Source organism: Physeter macrocephalus, chromosome 9, assembly GCF_002837175.3.
Source record: "Physeter macrocephalus isolate SW-GA chromosome 9, ASM283717v5, whole genome shotgun sequence".
Classification (NCBI taxonomy): Eukaryota; Metazoa; Chordata; class Mammalia; order Artiodactyla; family Physeteridae; genus Physeter; species Physeter macrocephalus.
Window position 1 is genome coordinate 82,647,521 of NC_041222.1, and position 24,882 is coordinate 82,672,402.

Sequence of the window (24,882 nt, forward strand, 5' to 3'; positions counted from 1 at the left end):
CCTAGGAATAAACCTACCTAAGGAGACAAAAGACTTGTATGCAGAAAACTATAAGACACTGATGAAAGAAATTAAAGATGATACAAATAGATGGAGAGATATACCATGTTCTTGGATTGGAAGAATCAACATTGTGAAAATGACTATACTACCCAAGGCAATCTGCAGATTCAATGCAATACCTATCAAACTACCACTGGCATTTTTCACAGAAGTAGAACAAAAAAGTTCACAATTTGTATGGAAACACAAAAGACCCCGAATAGCCAAAGCAATCTTGAGAAGGAGCTGGAGGAATCAGGCTCCCTGACTTCAGACTATACTACAAAGCTACAGAAATCAAGACAGTATGGTAGTGGCACAGAAACAGAAATATAGATCAATGGAACAGGAATGAAAGCCCATAGATAAACCCACGCACATATGGCCACCTTATCATTGATAAAAGAGGCAAGAATATACAGTGGAGTGAAGAGAGCCTCTTCAGTAAGTGGTGCTAGGAGACCTGGACAGCTACATGTAAAAGAATGAAATTAGAACACTCCCTAACACCATACACAAAAATAAACTCAAAATGGATTAAAGACCTAAATGCAAGGCCAGAAATTATATAATTCTTAGAGGAAAACAGAGGCAGAACAGTCTATGACATAAATCACAGCAAAATCCTCCTTGACCCACCTCCTAGAGTAATGGAAATAAAAACAAAAATAAACAAATGGGACCTAATGAAACTTAGAAGCTTTGCATGCAAAGGAAATAATAAAGAAGACAAAAAGACAACCCTCTGAATGGGAGACAATATTTGCAAATGAAGCTACTGACAAAGGATTAATCTCCAAAACATACAAGCAGTTCATGCAGCTCAATATCAAAAAAACAAACAACCCAATCTAAAAATGGACAGAATACCTAAATAGACATTTCTCCAAAGAAGATATACAGATTGCCAACAAACACATGAAAGAATGCTCAACATCATTCATCATTAGAGAAATGCAAATCAAAACTACAATGAGATATCATCTCACACCAGTCAGAATAGCCATTATCAAAAATGCTGGAGAGGGTTTGGAGAAAAGGGAACCCTCTTGCACTGTTGGTGGGAATGTACATTGATATATTCACTGTGCAGGACAGTATGGAGGTTCCTTAAAAACCTAAAAATAGAACTACCATATGACCCAGAAATCCCACTACTGGGCATATACCCTGAGAAAACCATAATTCAAAAAGAGTCATGTACCACAATGTTCATTGTAGCTGTATTTACAATCGCCAGGATATGGAAGCAACCTAAGTGTCCATCGACAGATGAATGGATAAAGAAGATGTGGCACATATATACAATGGAATATTACTCAGCCATAAAAAGAAACGAAATTGAGTTATTTGTAGTGATGTGGATGGACCTAGAGTTTGTCATACAGAGTGAAGTAAGTCAGAAAGAGAAAAACAAGTACCGTACGCTAACACATTTATATGGAATCTAAAAAAAAAAAAGGTCATGAAGAACCTAAGGGCAGGAGGGGAATAAGGACACAGACCTACTAGAGAAGACTTGAGGACACAGGGAGGGGGAAGGTTAAGCTGAGACAAAGTGAGAGAGTGTCATGGGCATAGATACACTACCAAATGTAAAACCGATAGCTAGTGAGAAGCAGCTGCATAGCACAGGGAGTTCAGCTGGGTGCTTTGTGACCACCTAGAGGGGTGGGAGGGTGGGGGGAGGGAGACGCAAGAGGGAAGAGATATGGAGATATATGTATATACATAGCTGATTCACTCTGTTATAAGGCAGAAACTAACACACCCTAGTAAAGCAAGTATACTCCAATAAAGATGAAAAAAAAAAACCCCAAACAAAGGTTTGTCCCGTGACTGTCTTTTGGGGGATAACCTCTAAGCCCTTGGAATATCCCTATAAGCCTGATAATAATGGCTTTGTTTACCTGGCGCCTTGGGGTATGCTAGGAAGCTTATGCTAACAATGTGATTTATGATGGGGTCTTTGGGCCACTTGGTATCAATATCATCTCTGGAGGGGCTGAGGACTGAGTACCTAAGGTCAGTCACTTGGTGCTCCATGCTATGTGACTGACCCCCAATAAAAACCTTGGATACCAAGGCTTAGGTAAGGTTCCTGGGCGTCATGCGTACTGTCACACATCATTGCTGGGGTAATTAAACGATGTCCATAGCCTCCACTCAGAGAAGACAACTGGAAACTTGTTGCATGGTCTCTCCTGGACTCTGCCCTATGTGCCCTTTACCTTTTCTGATTTCAATCTGCACCCTTTCACTGTAATAAACCATACCATGAGCTTAACAGCTTTTCCTTTTCTTAATTAAAATGTTTATTAAATTATTTTATTAATTATTGCTCCAGCTTTATTGAGGTATAATGAATAAAAATTGAAAAAATTTATGGTGTTCAACTGATGTTCTGATATTCACATAGATTATGAAATAGTCACTCCAACCAAGCTATTAACATATCTATCACTTCACAGTTGCCATTTTCTTTCATTTTCTTTTTGTAATGAGAACACTTAGGATCAACCCTCTTAGCAAATTTCAACAACACAATACAGTATTGATAATGACAGTCACACTGCTTTACATTAGGTCTTCAGAACTTATTTTGCATAACTGAAATTATATACTCATTGACAAACATCTCCCATTTCTCTCTTCCTCAAACCCCTGGAAACCACCATTCTACTCCACTGCTTCTAGGAGTTTGGCCATTTTAGATTCCACATGTAAGTGACATCATGCAATACTTGTCTTTCTGTGTTTGGCTTATTTCACTTAGCATAATGTCCTCCAGGCTCATCCATGTTGTCACAAATGGCCATATTTACATCGCTTAAAATGATGAATTATATAATATTGCATATACATATCACATTTTCTTTAAACAATCATCTGAAGATAAATATTTATGTTGTGTCCATATCTTGCCAACTGTGAATAATGCTGCAATAAACATGGGAGTGCAGATATCTCTTTGTGATTCTGATTTTATTTCTTCTGGATATATACCCAGAAGTGGGATTGCTGGATCATATGGTAATTTTGTTTTTTTACTTTTGGGGGGAAACTCTATACTGTTTTCCACATTGTACCAATTTACATTCCCACCAGCAGTGTACACATGTTCACTTTTATCAACATTCTTGCAACACTCGTTATTTTTTGTCTTTTTTATAACAGCCATTCTAACAGATTTGAAGTGGTATCTCATTGTGGTTTTGATTTGCATTTCCTTGATGATTAGTGAAGTTGAGCATCTTTTCATATACCTGTTGGTCATTTCAATGTCTTCTTTTGAGAAATGTCTATTTAGGTCTTTTGCCCATGTTTTAATCAGGCTATTTATTTATTTATTTATTTGCTATTAAGTTGCATGAGTTCCATATATATTTTAGATATTAACCCCTTATTGGATATATAATTTGAAAATATTTTCTCCCATTCAGTAGGTTGCTTTTTCATTTTGTTGATTATTTCCTTTGCTGTACAAAAGCTTTATATGCAATCTCACTTGTCTAATTTTGCTTTGTGGCCTGTGCTTTTGGTGTCATATCAAAAAAATATTTGTCCAGTCAGATTTTTTCCCTGTTTTCTTTCAGTAGTTTTAGAGTTTCAGGTCTTAAGTTTGAGAATTTCATCCACTTTGAGTGATGTATGGTGTAAGACAAGGGTCCAATTTCATGGTTTGCATATGGATATCCAATTTTCCAAATACCGTAACACACGTATCCTTCAGTGAGTGCCACTATTTTCCTACAGCCTAGGATGTTGAATTAAATTATGTGGAATCCCAGGTCTTTAACATTGATTAGTGCAGAATTAATTAGGTAAGAATAAGGGTCTATTTAATTCCTATGGTATAACTATCAACATAATGCAATAAATAATTCATCTCATAAAATTTACTTTTATGACTCTGCAAATCAAGGGACCAGACCTCACAGTGCCATCATCAAATATTACTTCCAGTGTTACATTTTTGGCAATGCATTTTAATTGGGATTTTCACAAACTGGTATGTATTTAGAAGATAATCAATAAAGATGACAAGTTCATCTTGGCATTTCAAACAAATGCAATTAGACATTTTTGTACAGATATAGAAGGCAGAACCAGAATCAAAGTATGGCTGAAATAGGCAGTCAGTTTTTGGCTTAATAAAAGGACATAATTCCAAAATATGACAGCTATCCATAAATGGATTGGGCCTATTTAACATATCCTCTTCTCTGGCTATATTTAAGAACAGGATAGGGGATAACTGGTCTGAGGTATTGTTGGGGAATTTCCTACTCACAATTCAAGGATGGTGGCTTCTAAAATCCTGTCAGTTTCCTAATGCCGACTAAAAAGCCTTCAGTCAAGGATAAGTAGCAGTAAAGTCCCTGATAGAAGGGGCAGTCTAGGTAGATGACCTGAGCTCAATAAAATAATTTCTATGTTCTTTCAGGAAAAACTGATTTTGGACATCAATATGCTTTGGGAAGCAATGTCTGATCAGTGAGTGTAAATGAAGCTATAACTCAGTACACCAAGTGCTATGGACTCAAGCCCTGGAAGGGACCTAAGCCAATGGATACACTATAGCAAATCAAACAAAAATTTTTAGGATTGTACAAGACCCATTTGAAACAACAACAATAATACAAGATGCAAATCAATAGTGAAATGACTGGTCTTACTCCATTCTTCAATTAAACCCACCTGGGTCTCTTTAGTAAGGAGGAAGCCATAAGTTCTTCAGTTTCAGTGTTTGTCTTCTTTCAAAGAGGCATAGAATTCTCAAACACCTAATAAAAATATTCTGACTATATTTGTTCCCCAAATTCGTGGAGCAGGTCCTATCTGTCACACTAACTCTTTAACTAGCCAAGCCACTTTACTTTTGGAGCTTGGGTTGGCATCTGCAAAGTAGGATGTAATATCTCACCAGGTTCTTTCCAGCCAGTAATCATAACATTTATAGAGCCACAATTAGTGTTAGCTGATTTCTGTACATCAGCGCTTTACCCAAACATGATCTGAGACTTTGAGTAATCAGTTCATATACACCGTGTTGGTACCATAAAGTAGCTCTGGATTGGAACAGGGACCTGTATGTTTCCTAAGACTGTCCTTCCCATGAATCCCACAGCCCAGGTAAGCTCTCTGTCAGCTTCTTTATAGATTTTGAAGAGGAACAGAATATCGTAGTTATAGCATACGGCACTTCCCCAGTTCGGGATTCCAGATCCCGGGGCTCTGTATCCGTGTCAGAACGTGCCCATCCATATACTTGTTGGGGGCACCAAACCAACACCAGAAGTGCAGTCACTAACAAAACCCCCAGCACCTGACACCCTCAGTTTGCCAGATCCAGTTCTGTCTCAGGAAAATGAAACTACTCTTGGGGTCCTCGGGAGACTGACGCATTTCCGGCGTGCTGCGGAGTCCTGACGCCAAGGAGGCCCCGGAAACGTGGAGGCGGGGCCTGAGGTGGGCGGGCGCTGCTGAGCTTTTGGGCGCAGGCGCTGAGCTTGTGGCGGGAGCTGAGATCCGGGGCGGGGCCTCCTGCCTCTCGCCGGCTTGTGAGGAAGCGGAGCGGGGGTACTTCAGTCGTCGGAGACGCTGTTGGCAGCTCTCTGAGTTGGGTTCTGTTAGTGGCTGTGGCTTGTGCCCGCTTTTAGCTGCTTTCCTCGCCTCGTTTCTTTTGCGGCTCCGGCCTCGGCAGCGCTCACAGCCCTCGGCGTCGCCACTGGCGCCGCCGCCTGACCCGCAGGCCGCTTTGGGCCGCGGAGCCCATGAGAGCGCGGGCCCCACCGCCGCATTTGCGGCGTAGCTATAGTCCCGGAACCCCCTCAGCCGGCGCGGGCATGGCAGCGGCATGAACGCGGAATCTCCACTGGAGAGGGAGGAGAAGGCGGCGTCGGAGCCCGAGGCGGGAGCCATGCTGGAGAAGCGCGCGGGCGCGCGGGCCGCGAGCGGCAGCTCGGTGAGCGCGGGCTCGGAGTTCGGACGCTTTACTCAGCCCGAAGCCCGAAGCCCGAAGCCAGGGGAGGTTGGGCGACGTCGCGGCCGGAGTCCGGGGACTCCTGATGCGGGGCTGGGGCCTGGGTCGCCTGGGGATGAGGATACACTGATCCTCCGCGTCGGCTCGAGGGGCTCTGGCTGTCGGAAAGCCTGTCCTTTTCCGTTTCAGCCAGCCGAATTCATCACTGCTAGGCTTTCTTAGCGCTGCTCATCACTAGACAGAAATTTAGGCGACTTGGTTATTGTTTCAAAAGACGCACGACGTGGGACCGTGAATATAAGTAATTTGGTTCTTTCAGAGTTCTTCATACACGTGACAGTGGATACTATTTTCATGGTGCACTTTCTGGCTTGAGCCTACTTAGAAGATGTGTGGAGAACCTTTAGAACGGGCATTGGGCCCTGGACCGGGAAGTTGGAGGTGGAGGCTGGGCAGCGCCTTCCTCTTCCTTCATAGTTCTCTAGGCAGTCGCAGAAGCGGTTGGTGAGCAGGATTTCAGAGGAAGCTGCCTATCCCAGGACCCAACTGAGGAGCGTATTCAGGCTAATCTCTTAACAGTTTCACGTGAGATTCAGATGGCTTCCGAAGCACTGGTTTAATTGGCCTGGATTCGGCAGAACAGGCTGTCAGTGGCGCTTAGGTGTCTGACGTTGGAACTCTAAGCATAGAGTGTCATTTCTCAAAGATATATTTTTTTCTCTTTTCTTTTTTGCTCTATTTAGGACAGGAAACATAGAAACGGTACAATGAACAGAAACTAATGCCAAGGAGACTTTTTCCAAAGAAAATAGAAATTTTAGGAAAATTAAATTATATGCAATCGGCTTCAGATTTAATTTGCTTTTAAAGAATGCTAAATGATGTTGAAGGCCCCTTCCTGCCCAAGCGACTTCTTATTTTTGACAAAAAAAAATTAGGTGTTCCTCATTTCAAAGATAAGATTTCTGGAAAGTGGGAAAGTGTTTTTGGTAGGAGGAGGGAAATTCTGTAGAATTGGGTTTTCTCGTTTTGTTTTTGATTACATAAAAGGTAGACTTATCTTCCTGCCGATTTAGGGAAACGAAACTGCCAGCTCCTCCTCCAGTCTTTGAATTGATAGACCATAATTACTGACCAGTGGCCAAGCTAGTAACCTGAGAGGTAGACTCCATCCTTTCCCATCCCTTCATCCAGTATATTAAGTCTAGCTAAGTTTACCGAGTAAAGATTTTAGGTTTTTTATCCTTTGTGCATTCCTGTGGTTCAGTTCCTTAGCATTTTTGACCTAGATTTTGACTATCTCTTGAGACCCTTGCTTACTTCATCATCAGGCTGCTCTCCACAGTATTGATTAGTGTAATCTAACATGTAAATATGATCATTACTGCTGTCCTTAAATATTTTCATTGGCTCCCTTTGGCTTATAGGATAAAAAAATAACCTGGCAGGTTGAAGCATTAAAGCATAGTGATTAGGTGAGCGTGCTTGGAATCCCAGTTCCCACTTTTTATTACCTGTATAACTTTGGGCAAGTTATATAACCTCTTCAAATTAATGATACTGTTTACCTCAGAGAATTGTGAGGGTTACTACAACCTGGCACCTAGTAAGTCCTCAATAAATATTAGCTGTTATTGTTATTATTTCTCAATATTTTAAGCATGAATGATTGGTCAGAATGTATAGGTGATCCTTGTCTGATAAAAAGCATTCAGTTCTCTCCCATTTACTAATCTGTACAGGAACTAGACCCCAACCTAAAAATTAAAGTTGATGATTTTATGTGCTTAGAACAGGAATTTTTGAGGAATGTGTACTCAGAGAAACTGAGACAGTTTATTCCCTGATTGCTTGCCCTTGAGTCTTGATGCTAATTTAGGCACAAATAGATTCCTGTCCAGTTTTTCCTTACCTCTTAGGGTGTGTCTAGCCAGTGTTGATAAATTGCAGTGAATTCGGACAGTGAGTTTTGGTGCTTGCTCTACTTAGATGACTAGCATGGGTAGGTAGCCGGTTTCAGCCACTGGTACTTTTTGTAATGTGTGTTGCCTGGGAAAGCAGTGAATGTCTTTAATCATATATGTTCGTGTCATATGCCAGTACCCCCAAATTATGCATCTTTCCTGTTTGCAGTTTCTTTCTAGTATTGCTTCCAGGTGCTACATTCTTTGGCCTCCATGACTTGACTTCATTTTAATGTGTTGGAATTTCCTTATAGCTTGATTCTAGTGTATTCATGGTTTCAGGTTCTTAGATGCTACTAATAATCACAAGCAAGACTGCCCACATATAGGGAATCGGCTGAAACTTTTTTCTACCTTGTTTGGCAAAGAGATGTATTGACCTGAATAATAGAAGGGAATCACATATTTATTCTAAGAGACCATTGCAATCTAGAAAAGGGAGTTGTGTGTAGTAAATAAGTTCTTGTTTTATTGTCCTTTCTTTGCTCTATCCCTCCCTAATTGTGTGTGTACATACACCTTGAAATGTTGTGTAAGAATTATTTGCATTATCATTGAATGCATATTCTTTTGGAATCATTTACCTTTGAGCATCTGAAGAGAATTAAGGATTTTCTGCAAAGAAAACACAACTGAGTTTAGCATACTGTGTATTTCAGAATGTTCATTCACTCCAAAAAGCCAGTACTTAGATACCAGTTAAGATCTCTGATGTAGGGCCTCTCAGGATCAATGCCATTCTGGTGACATTTGACGTGTTTTTAGTTGATTTTCCTTAGACCGTTTCAGAGGGGCTCCTGTAAAGACTAATTTTGATTTATAAGGACAAGAATAAATATTATATAGGCAAAATGGAAATAGTACTGAAGAGCAGCTTGTTACCCAAAAAAAGGCTAAAATGGCTAGATATGTTTTGTTTGTAAAAAGGTGAAAGAGGGGACTTCCCTGGAGGTCCAGTGGTTAAGACTCCACGCTTCCACTGCAGCGGGGCATGGGTTCCATCCCTGGTCAGGGAACTAAGATCCCACATCCCGGGTAGGACAGGAATAAAACACAGATCCACTAGAGCATGGACTTGAGGATATGGGGAGGGAGAAGGGTAAGTTGTGACGAAGTGAGAGAGTGGCATGGACATATATACACTAATAAAGATGTTTAAAAAAGAAAAAAGATCCCACATCCCATGGGTGGCACAGCCAAAAAAAAAAAAAAAAAATGTGAAAGCGGACCTAGGGACATTTTAGGGGAATTTTTTTTAAATTAGCTTTCAATTCTTAACACTGTTAGGAATCAGTATGATCATTTTAGTAATAAAATAGTACTGGGACATTAGCACAACCAAACTCTGTTAAGTAAATTATAGCAGATAAAAGGAGAAATGAAAAGCATTTGTGAGCAGTGGATCTATCGCAATTTATAAAAGTAAATGCATTGTGCTTTCATAGCAGAAACATTTATATTTCATATTAAGAATTATGCAGATCTCTAGTCAACTTTCAAGCCTTTATCAGAACACAGACTTGTTGTTGCTGCTGTTGTATTGTTCTTAGGCCTAGTATAGGCAGGATTTTGTAAAACTTGGTTCTTAGGATATCTGAGCATCCTTTCCCACTGGTTTTCTTACTAGATTAAGTCCCTGAAGACAGGGACTACAACTGTGTATCTTTTAATCTAAAATAGTCTAAAATAAGTGTATGTTAGAGAAGTAAATTAGTCTAGTTTAAACCAGTAATTACGCTTATCAATGAAATTAGCTTGTTGCTTTTATATAAGTTTTGGTTGGCCTTATAAAACAAATTGGAGAGTTCTCTTTTCTTTTATTCTCTGAAGAGTTTGTGTAAGATGGTAATACAGTTGTAGAACTTTATGGTTCTTCAGTTTTTTTGGCTAATGTTCTAGAACAAGGTAGATTTTCCGTTTGATTTTCTATTTTTTTCTGTCAATTTTAGTAAGTTTTATTTTGCTAGGAATTTGTCCATTTCATCTAAAATTTCAAATTAATTGACATAAAGTTGTTCCTAACAGCCTCTTAGGCTCTTTTTAATTACTGTAGGATCTTTAGTCTATTTTTTTTTTATTGCTGACATTGGTAATTTTTACCTTATCTTTAAAAAATATTCTTTAGGGTCTTCTGGATAAATATTCACAAATTTTTCAAGTGGCATTAATTTCATGTCTTACTTCTGTATTAAATGAACTATATCCCGGAAAATGTTCAGTAGTAATTGTAAAAGTGCACAGCCTTCTCTGCGTAACAGGAATATATATATTTTTTCCACTGTCAAGGATGATGTTAGCTATACAGATGAGATAAACATGCTTTATTACACTATGGAAGCGTCTTTTTATAACTCATTCTTCTTGCTGGTGTTTTCTCTCACCTTTCCCCCTTCTTTCTCTTTCCTTCCTTCCCTCTCTCCCTCCTTCTAGTTTAGTGTCTCATAGAACCTACACAAGTGGTTTATGAAATCTGATACGTGCCCTGGGGAAAGAGGTTGTGGCATAGCAAGGGCATTGTTATATGCAAATTGGAAGAGAAATTTGTCCTTAATATCTGTAATGAATTATAACAAGTAAGAGTTTTTAACCCTGCAAAAACCATCATATTTGTGAAGTTTGGTCAATTTCCTATCTAGATGCCTGACTTTTTTATATGTAGCTTTGTATTTGCTTGTGTTTTAAAAACAGCTTTATTGAAATATAATTATAAAAACTATATATGTTTACAGTGTACAGATTTGTGTTTTGATGCTTGTGAAATCATTACTGCAATCAACATAGTGAACATATCCATCACCCCTAAAAGTTTCCTTGTGCCCATTTGTACATCCTCTATCCACCTCCACCTTCCCAGGCAAGCATTTATCTACTTTCTGTTACTATATATTAGTTTTAATTTTCTAAAGTTTTATATAAATGGACTCATACAGAATATATTCTTTTTGGTTTGGCGTTTTTCAACTCAGATAAATTATTTTGAGATTTATTCATGTTGTTGTATAAATCAGTAGTGCATCCCTTTTTGTTGCTGAGTAGTGTTCAGTTGCATGGATGTATCAGTTTGTTTATCCATTCATCCCTTGGTGAACATTTGGTTTATCACCAGTTTTTGGCGGTTACAAATAAAGCGGTGATGAGCATTCATGAACCAGTCTTTGTATGGAGTATACTTTATTTTCTTTTAAGTAAATACTTAGAAGTGGAATGGCTGGATCATATGGTAGGTGTATTGTTTAATTTTTTAAGAAACTGCCCAACTTTTTTAAATTTTAAAATTTTAATTTTACATTGGCACTAGCACTATGAGAGTTCATCTATATCCTCATCAAAACTTGGTCAGTCAATTTTAGCCCTTCTAGTAGGTCTGTAGTGGTATCTTACCGTGCTTTTATTTTGCATCTCCCTATGGCTAATTATGTTCAACATCTTTTCATAAAGCTTACTTGCCATTTGTATATCCTCTTGGTGTCTGTTCATATCTTTTGCCTATTTATTTGTTGTTGGGTCGTTTATTTTCTTATAGTTGAGTTTTAAGAGTTCTTTGTATATTGGGGTTGCAAGTCTTTTATCAGATATATGTTTGCAAATATTTTCTTCTGAGCAGAAGTTTTAATGAAATTTAATTTTATCAATATGCTGTTTTAGGAATTGTGTTTTTGGTTTCATATCCAAGAAATCCTAACTCAGTATCACAATAATTTCCTTTTATATTTTTAGAATTTTAAAAAATTTTACAATTAGATTCATGACCCATTTTGAATTAATTTTTTATATGGTGTACAGTATCAATGGCAGTTCTTTTTTTGCATATGGTAACGAATTGTTGCCTCACCTGTTGAAAAGACTTATTCACTGAATTGCCTTTGCACCTTTGTCAAAATTCAGTTATCCATGTATGTGTCAGTCTATTCTGGATTCTTTATTTTGTTTCATTGATCTGTTTGTTTATCTTTACATCAGTACCATTCAGTCACTATTACTGGAGATTCATAGTAAGATTTGAAACGAATAGAGTTTGTCCTACAACCTTGTTCTCTTTTAAAACTGTTTTGGCTATTCTGGGTCCTTTGCATTTTAGAATTATAGAATCAGCTTGTCAATTTCTACAAAAAAGCCTGCTGATATTTTCGTTGGGATTTTGTTGATCCAGAAGATCAGTTTAGGAAGAATTGAAAACAGTATAGTCTTCTGATCCATAAATGAGGTATTTCTCCATTTATTTTAGATCTTTAATTTCTTTCAACTGTGCTTTATAATTTTCAACAGGTCTTTTGTGTCATTTGTCACATTTTCCCTATATCATGCGTTTTAGGTGCTATTGAACATGTAATGTAAATGTAATATAAATGTAAATTATTAAGAAATTTTAAATTCACAACTGTTTGTTGGCAATATATAGAAATACAGTTGATTTAAGAAAAAATTTTAATTGTGATATAATATACAAAATTGTAAATTGTAACAAAATTTACAATTTAATTATTTTTATGTGTATAATTCAGTAGTGTTAAGTATATTCACATTGTTGTGCAACCAATCTCCGAACTTTTTCATCTTCTAAAACTGAAACTCTGTATCCATTAAACAACAACTTCCCATTTACTCCAGCTCCTGGTAACCACCATTCTGCCTTCAGTTTCTGAGTATTGACTACTCTAGATACCTCATATAAGTGGAGTCATATACACAATTTGTCATTTTCTGACTGGCTTATTTCACTTAGCATAATGTCCTCAAGACATGTTGTCTTCAAGATTGTTGAAGGCATGTGTGGCATGTGTCAGGATTTCTAATTTTTTTGAAATTATTTATTTATTTATTTTTGGCTGCGTCGGGTCCTTGTTGCTCCGCGCTTTTGGCTGCATTGGGTCCTCATTGCTGCGCACGGGCTTTCTTTAGTTGAGGCAAGTGGGGGCTACTCTTCTTTGCGGCGCATGGCTTCTCATTACTGTGACTTCTCTTGTTGCGGAACACGGGCTCTAGGCACGCGGTATTCAGTAGTTGTGGCACACAGGCTCTAGAGCACAGACTCAGTAGTTGTGGTGCACGGGCTTAGTTGCTCCGCGGCATATGGGATCTTCTTGGACCAGGGCTCGAACCCATGTCCCCTGTGTTGGCAGGTGGATTCTTGACCACTGTGCCACCAGGGAAGCCCTTTTCTTCCTTTAAGGCTGAATAATATTCCATTTTCTGTATGTGCCACATTTTCTCTATTTATCTTTTGATGAGCACTTGGGTTGTTTCTATCTTTTGGCTATTGTGAATAATGCCACTGAACATGAGTGTACAAATATTGGGTTGACCAAAGTGTTGCCATCTTATGGAAAAACCCGAACGAACTTTTTGGCCAACCCAATATTTCTTTGAGATCCAACTTTCAGTTCTTTTGCATGTCTACCCAGAAGTGGAATTGCTAGATCATTGGATAATTCCATTTTAAATTTTTTAAGGAACCATTATACTGTTTCCCATAGTGGCTGCACCATTTTACATTCTCACCAACAGTGCACAAGGGTTCTAGTTTCTCTACCTCTTCATCAACACTTGTCATTTTCTTTCTTTCTTTTTTTTTACAATGCAGAATACAGTTAACTTTTATTTTTTTAATACATTTATTTATTTTATTTATTTATTTTTGACTGCATTGAGTCTTCGTTGCTGCACATGGGCCTGCTCACATGTGGTGAGCAGGGGCTATTCTTCATTGCGGTGTGCGGGCCTCTCACTGTGGTGGCCTCTCCTGTTGCAGAGCACGGGCTCTAGGCATGTGGGCTTCAGTAGTTGTGGTGCACAGGCTTAGTTGCTCCGCAGCATGTGGGATCTTCCTGGACCAGCGCTCGAACCCGTGTCCCCTGCATTGTCAGGAGGATTCTTAACCACTGTGCCACCAGAGAATCCCAACACTTGTCATTTTCTGTTTTGTGTTGTTTTTGTTTTTTTTGTGCATAGTAGCCATCCTGATGTGTATGAAGTGATATCTCATTTTGATTTTGCATTTTCCTAATGATTAGCATGTTGAACATCTTCTCATATGCTTGTTTGGCCATTTGTATATTTTCATTGGAGAAATGTATGTTCAAGTCCTTTGCCCATTTTGAATTGGGTTATTTGGATTAACGCCTTATCAGATACATGCTTTGCAGATATTTTCTCCATAGGTTGCCTTTCACTTTGTTGATTCTGTCCGTTGATGCACAAGTTTTAAATATTTATAAAGTCCAGTTTATCTATTTTTACTTTTGTTGCCTGTGTGTTTTGGTGTCATAGCCAAGAAATCATTGTCAAATCTAATGTTGTGAAGCTTTTCCCCTGTGTTGTCATCTAAGAGTTTTAGAGTTTTAGGTCTTATGTTTAGGTCTATTTTTTTCCCCTGCTAATCCCAAACTCCTAATTTATCACCCATAGGTCTTTGGTTCATTTTAAAAGTTTGTAATTTCGTTGAAGCCCGATATCTGTTGTTTCTTTTGTTGCTCGTCATTTTGGAGTCATGTCTAAGAATCCATTGCTAAATCTAAGATTTACCTCTGTGTTTTCTTCTAGGAGTTTTATGGCTTTTAGGTTAGTTCATTCATCTGTTTTGAGTTAATTTTTCTGTGTGGTGTGAGGTAGGGTTCCACCTTCATTCTTTGTATGTGGAAATTGAGTTGCCTTAGCACCATTTGTTGGAGAGACTGTTCTTTGCTCATTGATTGAATGGGTTTGGCACTGTTGGCAAAAATCAATTGGACATAGATATATGGATTTCTTTGTGGGCTTTCAGTTTTATTCAGTTGGTATATATGATAGACTCTCTCTTGCTTCTATGTCGACAAGTTGCTGGTGTTTACTGTGTACTTTGATCCTTGAGTTGGGGGTTATGTGGGAGACAAAGGGAGTAGCTTTCATCCTTATCTTTTTCCAGTTGGCAGCAGATGACCTGATTGACAAAAGCCAGATGTCCTAGTTCATCTGAACTTTTCAGGTCTTGTTGAGAAAGCAGGTGAAGGGGTTGGTGAAGATTGTCCTTTGCCCAGATACACACTGTCCAGGCCAGACTTCTTAGTGTGGGCAAGGGATAGGTGGGTAAGTAAAGGTCTGTGCTTTACTTTGCCTGAGACTCCTATTACCACTTAACTCAGGTTGCTGCAGTCCAGGCTACCTACCATATGTATGTGCTGATTCTATTTGTGGAGAAATTCGGGCTGTCTAAGAAAGGCATTGTAAGTAATACAAGTGGCTAGTAGCACATATTCTGGAGGTATGTGACTCTCTGGATGTAATACCAGCTTTGCCACTTACTAATCACGTGAATTGGGCAAGTACTTAAGCTCCTGTGCGTCTGAGTTTTGTCATCTATAAAGTGGGGATAATGATAGTTCCTGTGTCAAAAGATTGTAGTGAGGATAAAATGATAGTAATGTGCTTTGATCAGGGCTTGGCATGGTGTCTATTGCTGCTGTAAAAGGATAATTTTTGCCTGTGTGTATCTCAGAGTCCTTTGTAATAGACTGTCCCTGACCTGTGTCCTTGTCCTTCAGAGTGTTTATTTCCATTTTAAATTTTACATTTCATGAAGTGGGAGCCAGGATAGTTTCTTCTATTGCTGCCATTGTTCCCAGCATCTAGCTGACATATAGTAGAGCTCAACAAATATGTGTTGAATGAATTGATCACTTGGAGTTGATTTTTTTTGGGGGGGGGGGGGGCGGCTGCGCCACATAGCTTGCGGGATCTTAATTCCCAGACCAGGGATTGGACCCGGGCCACAGCAGTGAAAGCGCCAAGTCCTAACCACAGGACCACCAGGGAATGCCCTGGAGTTGAATATTTTTATTGTTAAAGAATGTTGATAGAAATAGGAATGTTTACAAAAACAGTTCTTGGGATCTTAGTTTGCTTTAAGTTGGTTGGTAGTTGATAAATTAAGTTTGAAAACTTGAGTGAGGGAAAAGCAGTTCTTTTACAAATATTTAATGAATGCTTGGTCTATCCAACATGATAGCCATGTTATTAATTCAAGTATTTAATGTGAGGCTGACAAATTTTTTATAATTTTTGCAAAAAAGTCATTTCATCTTGAGAAATAAGCAGTAAAATTGTTTTTCTGACTTGCATTCCAATATTATTAGGGAGGAGGAAGAAAAGCAAAGCCTTTAGGTATAGTCATTTATTTGCTTTTTAAAACAATTTGTGTTCTCCTTGTGCTTATATTTAAAAGCTTTCTAATAAAAAATTTATTTTTGATGGAGCAATTTACTAACCAGGTATATATGATATAAGCAGAAAGTACCATAAGTATGAATTATTAAAATATTGAGGGCTAATAGTGAAACATACTTTTCATACATGTCTTTTATAGTAATGCAGAGATGACTGACTGAATCTTGTGGCAGTACTTTCCAACTATGGAGTACCAATTTTCAATTAGAATATATTTTAAAATAATTTTTTTTTCTGTCCAGAAGTATGATGGAGCCAACAGTTTACATAGTTATAGACTTGGTTCCTTAAAATATCAAACTCAAATATTTCATTTTAATATTGTGCATGACATAATAATGTATTTGATAAAGAGATTTATTATTGTACATAAGAAGTCCAGGCATAGTGTGCTTAGCTTAGCAGTTTAATATCACCAAGGACCTGGTGGGCTCATTACATTCATAAGCTTCACTCTTCCCAGTGTGTTGGCTTTTGGTCTTTAGGATTGATCCCTTGTGGTCTCTTAAGTTCAAGTACATTTTAACAACCCTGCATTTTTAGTCCTGCCACTCCACATTTACTGTTTTTGACATTGTAGTTTACATCTTTTTGTTTTGCGTATCCCTTAACTGCTTATTGCACATATAGATGATGATTTTGCTACTTCTTTCTTTAAACTTTCCCTACTAGCTTTATACATGGCTGATTTATTACCTTTACTGTATATTTGCCTTTACCAATGAGATTTTTCCTTTTAGAATTTTCATATTTCTAGTTGTGGTCTTTTTTTTTTTTTTTTCCCCGCTTAGAAAAGTTCCTTTTAACATTTCTTGTAAAGTTGGTTTGATGGTGCTGAACTCTTAGCTTGCTTGTCTGTGAAACTTTTGATCTCTCCATCAAATCTGAATGAAATTCTTTGTTGTAGGTTTACCCCTTTCATCACTTTAAATATCGTGTCCCTCCCTTCTGGTCTGCTGAGTTTATGCTGAAAAGTCAGCTGATAGTCATGGGAGTTCCCTTGAATGTAACTTGTTGCTTTCAATATTCTCTCTTTATCTTTTATTTTTGCCATTTTAATTACTGTTTATCTTGGTGTGGTTCTCTTTGGGTTGATCCTGTTTGGGATGTCAGTGATTCCTGGACCTGGAGGTCTGTGTTTCCTTTCCCCAGTTAAGGAAATTTTCAGCTATTATGTCTTAACATATGTTTTCTCTCTCTTCTCCTTCTGGGACCCCTATAATGCAAAGGTAGTATGCTTGATGTTGTTCTAAAGGTCTCTTAGGCTGTGCTCCTTTTTATTTTTTCTCCTTTTGTCTGTTCTGCTACAGTGATTTCTACTCTGTCTTCCAGCTTGCTGATCCATTCTCTTGTATCATTCAGTCTGTTGTTGATTCCTTCTAGTGTATTTTTCATTTCACTTATTGTATTCTTTGTCTCTGTTTGGTTCTTCTTTATATTTGTTTGTTATATGTATTATATATGCACAAAAGTTTAACTCTTTGTTAAACACGGGTTTTTAACTGTAATGGAGTCCAGCATAACTTTTTCTTGCATGGATGGTGACAATAGTATTGTGTATACAAACTCATCATGAAACTAAGGGACCTAATTTTGGGGTTTATGATCTATTTTGAGTTACTTTCTTTTTATTGTAGCAATATATACATCACATAGAATTTATCATCTTAGACATTTTTAAGTGCATAGTTCAGTGGCATTTAAGTACATTAAAATTGTTGTGCAACCATTACCATTGTCTGTCTCCAGAACTTTTCATTATCCCAAACTGAATTCAGTACCCATTAAACTATAACTCCCCAATTCCCTCTCCTCCCAGCCCCTGGCAACCACCATCTACAGTCTATCTCTATGAATCTGACTATTCTAGGTAATTGTACAAATAGAATTATACAACACCTGTCCTTTTATGACTGGCTTATTTCACTTAGCATATTGTCTTCAAGGTTTATCCGTGTTGTAACATGTCAGAATGTCCTGTCTTTTTTACTGCTGAAAACTATTCCATTGCATGCATATACCATATTTTGTTCATACATTCATCCACCAATGGACACTTGGGTGGCTTCTACCTTTTGGCTGTTGTGAATAATGCTGCTGTGAACGTGGGTGTAGATACCTCTTGGAGTCCCTGCATTCAATTCTTTTGAGTATATACCCAAAAGTAGAATTGCTGGATCTCTACGTAATTCTATTTTTAATTTTTTTAGGAACCCCATACTGTTTTTCACAGTGGTTGTAGCATATTACATTCCCATTAATGGTGCACCAGGGTTCCAGTTTCTCTAAATCTTTGTCAACACTTGTTTTTTCTGGTTTTAATTTTTGTTTTTAGTCATGGCCATCCTAATGAGCACAGATAATATCTCATTTTGCTCTAGATTTTCATTTCCCTAATGTTTAGTGATGTTCAGCATCTTTTCATGTATTTATTTGTTCTTTGCCCAATTTTTTTTTTGTCCTTGAGTTGTAGGACTTTTTAAAAAAAATTACTCTCTATGTTAATTTCTTATCAGATATGTGATTTGCAAATGTTTTCTCCTATGGGTTGTCTTTCCACTCTGTTGGTAATGTCCTTTGATGCACAAAAGCTTTCTATTTTGATCAAGTCCAATTTATCTATTTTTTCTTTTGATGATTTTTCTTTTGGTGTTATATCCAAGAAATCGTTGCCAAGTCCAGTGTCATGAAGCTTTTCCCGTCTGTTGTCATCTAAGAGTTTTATAGTTTTAGCTGTTATGTTCAGGGCTTTAGTCTATTCTGAGTAAATTTTTTGTGCATGATGTAAGGTACAAAAGGTCTACATCATTCTTTTGCATGTGAATATCCAACTTCTCCAGCATGTTTGTTGAAGAGACTGTCCTTTCTCCATTAAATGGTCTTAGCACCCTTGTTGCAAATGATTTGACCGTTATGCAAGTGTTTATTTCTGGATTCTATTATACTCCTTAGGTCTATATGTCTGTCTTTATGCCAGTACCACACTGTTTTGATTAGCTTTGTAGTATGTTTTGAAATCAGGAAGTGTGAGAACTACAGTTTTGTTCTTCTTTTTCAAGATTGTTTTGGCTATTCAGGATTCCTTGAGATTGCATGTAAGATCATGACATCCTCAAACAAATAATTTTACTCCTTCCTTTCCAGTTTGGATGTCTTTTATTTCTTTTTTTCCCTAATTACTCTGGCTAGAACTTCCACTACTGTGTTGAATAGAAACTGTGAAAGCGGGCATCTTTTTCTTCTTCCTGGTCTTAGAGGAAAAGTTTTTTCAGCCATTGACTATTTTGACGTTAGATGTGGATTTTTCATATGTGGCCTTTATTATATTGAGATAAGATAATTTCCTTCAATGCTAGTTTTTTGGAATTTTTTTTTTTAATCATAAAAGGGTGTTAATTTTCTCAAATGCTTTTTCTGCATCAGTTGAGATGGAGCATGTGGGGTTTTTTCCCCCCTTCATTTTAATGTGGTGTATTCCATTGGTTGATTTTATATGTGAACTATTCTAAACATTCCACGAATAAATCTCACTTGGTCATGGTGTATAACCCTTTTCATATGCTGCTGTATTTGGTTTGCTGGCGTATTGTTAAGAACTGTTGCATCAACAGCATAAGGAAAATTAGTCTCTAGTCTTTTCTGGTAGGGTCTTTGTCTGGCTTTATACAGATAATGCTGTTTTCATAGAGAATGTTGATAAAATGTGGTCAGTTGTGAGAAGAGTTTGAGAGGGATTGGTGTTCTTTAAATGTTTGGTTTAAAGTGAAGCCATCAGGTTCAGGGCTTTCCTTTGTCAGGAGGTTTTTGATCACTGAGTTAGTCTCTTTATTAGTTCTAGGTCTATTCATATGTTCTGCTTCTTTATGATTCAGCCTTAGTAGATTTCTAGGAATTTGTCTCTTTCATCCAGTTAATCCAATTTGTTGGCTTACACATGTCCAAGTACTGCCTTATAACCTTTCTTTCATTTCCGATTTTAGCAATTTGTCTTCCTCTATTTTTCTTGGTTTTCCAAAGATTTGTCAATTTTTTCATATTTTCATAAATATCAACTTGATTTTGTTGATTTTCTGTGTTGCTTTTCTGTATTGCATTTCTTTCTGCTTTAATCTACTATTTCCTTTTTCTTGCTTTGTGTTTAGTTTTTTCTAGTTTCTTACAGGGAAAAGTTAGATTGTTGAATAATCTGTATTAATAAATAATAATTTACAGCTGTAAGTTTCTCTCTAAGCACTGCTTTAGCTGTATTTAACAAGCTTTGATATGCTGTGTTTTCCTTTTCCTTCATCTGAAAGTTTTGTAACTGTTCGTGTGATTTCTTTTTTGACACGTGGCTATTTAGGAGTATGTTGAATAATGTTGATATTTATGAATTTTCCAAATTTTCTTATGTTACTGATTCCTAGTTGCATTGTGTTCAAGAACATAGTGTGATTTTTAATTCTTTTAAATTTATTCAGACTTGTTTTTCAGTCTTTCCATGTGCACATGAGAAGAATGTGTGTTCTGCTGTAGTTGGATGGAGTGCTCAATGTCTGTTACATCCACTTAGTGTACAGTGTTACTGAAATCTTCTATTTCCTTGTTAGTCTTATCTATTGGAAAAGGGTATTGAAGTCTCCAACTATTGTTGAACTGTCTGTTTGTGCCTTTTATTTTTTTTTAACATCTTTATTGGAGTATAGTTGTTTTACAATGCTGTGTTAGTTTCTGCTGTATAACAAATAAGTCAGCTACATGTATACATGTATCCCCATATCCCCGCCCTTTTGCGCCTCCTTCCCACCCTCCCTATCCCACCCCGCTAGGTGGTCACAGAGTACTGAGCTGGTCTCCCTGTGCTATGCATAGTGCATAGTTTTTTAAGGAACCTCCATACTGTTCTCCATAGTGGCTGTATTAATTTACATTCCCATCAACAGTGCAAGAGGGATCCCTTTTCTCCACATCCTCTCCAGCATTAATTGTTTGTACATTTTATGATGATGGCCATTCTGACCAGTGTGAGGTGATACCTCATTGTGGTTTTGATTTGCATTTCTCTAATGATTAGTGATGTTGAGCATCCATTCATATGTTTGTTGGCAATCTGTACATCTTTGGAGAAATGTCTCTTTAGGTGTTCTGCCCATTTTTGGATTGGGTTGTTTTTTAGATATTGAGCTGCATGAACTGCTTGTACATTTTGGAGATTAATCTTTGTCAGTTGCTTCGTTTGCAAATATTTTCTCCCATTCTGAGGGTTGTCTTTTCGTCTTGTTTATGGTTTCCTTTCCTGTGCAAAGGCTTTTAAGTTTTCTTAGGTCCCATTTGTTTATTTTTGTTTTTATTTCCATTACTCTAGGACGTGGGTCAAAAAGGATCTTGCTGTGATTTATGTCATAGAGTGTTCTGCCTATGTTTTCCTTTAAGAGTTTTATAGTGTCTGGCCTTATATTTAGGTCTTTAATCCGTTTTGAGTTTATTTTTGTGTATGGTGTTAGGAAGTGTTCAGATTGCATTCTTTTCCATGTAGTTGTCCAGTTTTCCCAGCACCACTTATTGAAGAGACTGTCTTTTCTCCATTGCATTTTCTTGCCTCCTTTGTCAAAGCTAAGGTGACCATGTGTGCATGGGTTTATCTCTGGGCGTTCTATCCTGTTCCATTGATCTATATTTCTCTGTTTGTACCAGTACCATACTGTCTTGATTACTGTAGTTCTGTAGCATAGTTTGAAGTCAGGGAGCCTGATTCCTCCAGCTCTGTTTTTCTTAAGATTGCATTACCTCTTTGGGGTCTTTTCTGTTTCCATACAAATTGTGAAACTTTTTGTTCTAGTTCTGTATAAAATGCCATTGTTAGTTTGATAGGAATTGCATTGAATCTGTAGATTGCTTTGGGTAGTATAGTCATTTTCACAGTGTTGATTCTTCCAATCTAAAAACATGGTGTATCTCTCCATCTGTTTGTATTATCTTTAATTTCTTTCATCAGTGTCTTATAGTTCCCTGCATATAGGTCTTTTGTCTGCTTAGGTAGGTTTATTCCTAGGTATTTTATTCTTTTTGTCGCAGTGGTAATGGGAGTGGTTCCTTAATTTCTTTTTCAGATTTTTCGTCATTAGTGTATAGGAATGAAAGAGGTTTCTGTGCATTAATATTGTATTCTGCTACTTTATATTTGTATCATCTTTAATTTCTTTCATCAGTGTCTTATAGTTCCCTGCATATAGGTCTTTTGTCTGCTTAGGTAGGTTTATTCCTAGGTATTTTATTCTTTTTGTCGCAGTGGTAATGGGAGTGGTTCCTTAATTTCTTTTTCAGATTTTTCGTCATTAGTGTATAGGAATGAAAGAGGTTTCTGTGCATTAATATTGTATTCTGCTACTTTACCAAATTCACTGATTAGCTCTAGTAGTTTTCTGGAAGCATCTTTAGGATTCTCTGTGTATAGTGACAGTTTTAATTCTTTTCCAATTTGGATTCCTTTTATTTCTTTTTCTTCTTTGATTGCTGTGGCTAAACCTTCCAAAACAATGTTGAATAATAGTGGTGAGACTAGGCAACCTTGTCTTCTTCCTGATCTTAGAGGAAATGGTTTCAGTTTTTCACCATGGAGAATGATGTTAGCTGTGGGTTTGTCATATATGGCCTTTATTATGTTGAGGTAGGTTCCCTCTATGCCTACTTTCTGGAGGGTTTTTATCATGAATGGGTATTGAATTTTGTCAAAAGCTTTTTCTGAATCTATTGAGATGATCATATGGTTTTTCTCTTTGCATTTGTTAATATGGTTTATTACATTAATTGATTTGCATATCTTGAAGAATCCTTGCATTCTTGGGATAAAACCTGCTTGATAATGGTGTATGATCCTTTTAATGTGCTGCTGGATTCTGTTTGCTAGTATTTTGTTGAGGATTTTTGCATCTGTGTTCATCAGTGATATTGGCCTGTAGTTTTCTTTCTTTGTGACATCTTTGTCTGGTTTTGGTATGAGGGTGATGGTGGCCTCGTAGAATAAGTTTGGGAGTGCTCCTCCCTCTGCAGTGTTTTGGAAGAGTTTGAGAAGGTTTGGTGTTAGCTGTTCTCTAAATGTTTAATAGAATTTGTCTGTGAAGCCATCTGATCCTGGGCTTTTGTTTGTTGGAAGATATTTAATCACAGTTTCAATTTCAGTGCTTATGATTGTTCTGTTTATACTTTCTATTTCTTCCTGGTTCGGTCCTGGAGGGTTGTGCTTTTCTAAGAAGTTGTCGATTTTTGTCCATTTTATTGGCATATAGTTGCTTGTAGTAATCTCTCATGATCCTTTGTATTTCTGCAGTGTCAGTTGTTACGTCTCCTTTTTCATTTCTAATTCTGTTGATTTGAGTCTTCTCCCCTTTTTTCTTGATGAGTCTGGCTAATGGTTTAACAATTTTGCTTATCTTCTTGAAGAACCAGCTTTTAGTTTTATTTATCTTCGGTATCGTTTCCTTCATTTCTTTTTCATTTATTTCTGATCTGATATTTATGATTTCTTTCCTTCAGATATCTTTTGATTTCCTCTTTGATTTTTTTCAGTGATCTCTTGGTTACTTAGTACGAATTGTTTAGCCCCCATGTGTTTGTATTTTTTACAGTTTTTTTTTTTCCTGTAATTGATATCTAGTCTCATAGTTTTGTGGTCAGAAAATATACTTGATACAATTCCAATTTTCTTAAGTTTACCAAGGCTTGATTTGTGACCCAAGATATGATCTATTCTGGAGAATGTTCCATGAGCACTTGAGAAGAAAGTGTATTTTGTTGTTTTTGGATGGAATATCCTATAAATATCAATTAAGTTTATCTTGTATAACGTGTCATTTAAAGTTTGTGTTTCCTTATTTATTTTCATTTTGGATGATCTGTCCATTGGTGAAAGTGGGGTGTTAAGGTACCCTACTATTATTGTGTTGCTGTCATATTCCCCTTTAATGGGTCTCAGCATTTGCCGTATGTATCGTGGTGCTCCTATGTTGGGTGCATAAATATTTACAATCGTTATATCTCCCTATTGGATTAACCCCTTGATTATTATGTAGTGTCCTTCTTTGTCTCTTGAAATAATCTTTATTTTAAAGTCTGTTTTGTCTGATATGAGAATTGCTACTCCAGCCTTCTTTGATTTCTATTTGCATGGAATATCTTTTTCCATCCCCTTACTTTTAGTCTTTATGTGTCCCTAGGTCTGAAGTGGATCTCTTGTAGACAGCATATATACGGGTCTTGTTTTTGTATCCATTCAGCTAGTCTTGTCTTTTGGTTGAAGCATTTAATCCATTTACTTTTAAGGTAATTATCGATATGTGTGTTCCTATTACCATTTTCTTAATTGTTTTGGGTCTGTTTTTGTAGTTCTTTTCCTTCGTGTTTCCTGCTTAGAGAAGTTCCTTTAACATTTGTTGTAAAGCTGGTTTGGTGGTGCTGAATTCTCTTAGCTTTTGCTTGTCTGTAAAGGTTTTAATTTCTCTGTCAAATCTGAATGAGACCCTTGCTGGGTAAAGTAATCTTGGTTGTAGGTTTTTCCCTTTCATCACTTTAAATATGTCCTGGCACTCCCTTCTGGCTTGCAGAGTTCCTGCTGAAAGATCATCTATTAAGCTTATGGAGATTCTCTTGTATGTAATTTGTTGCTTTTCCCTTGCTGCTTTTAATATTTTTTCTTTACCCTACTATTATTGTGTT

The 24,882-nt window shown here is 37.2% G+C and overlaps 1 protein-coding gene across 3 annotated transcripts in view; it reads left to right on the top strand.

Moving 5' to 3' along the window:
- Positions 1-5,570: 5,570 nt before the first annotated feature.
- MFSD14B (major facilitator superfamily domain containing 14B) overlaps positions 5,571-24,882 on the top strand; it is an 81,258-nt gene continuing 61,946 nt past the window's right edge. The window contains exon 1 of one of the 3 annotated variants that reach the window (XM_007122292.4): positions 5,571-6,010. In XM_007122292.4, the coding sequence (XP_007122354.2) occupies positions 5,903-6,010 (108 nt within the window). In that variant the 5' untranslated portion in view covers positions 5,571-5,902. Of the gene's footprint in view, positions 6,011-6,314; positions 6,330-24,882 lie in introns of those variants that run through there. The other 2 variants (XM_024117173.3, XM_055087278.1) reach the window with 2 other exon arrangements.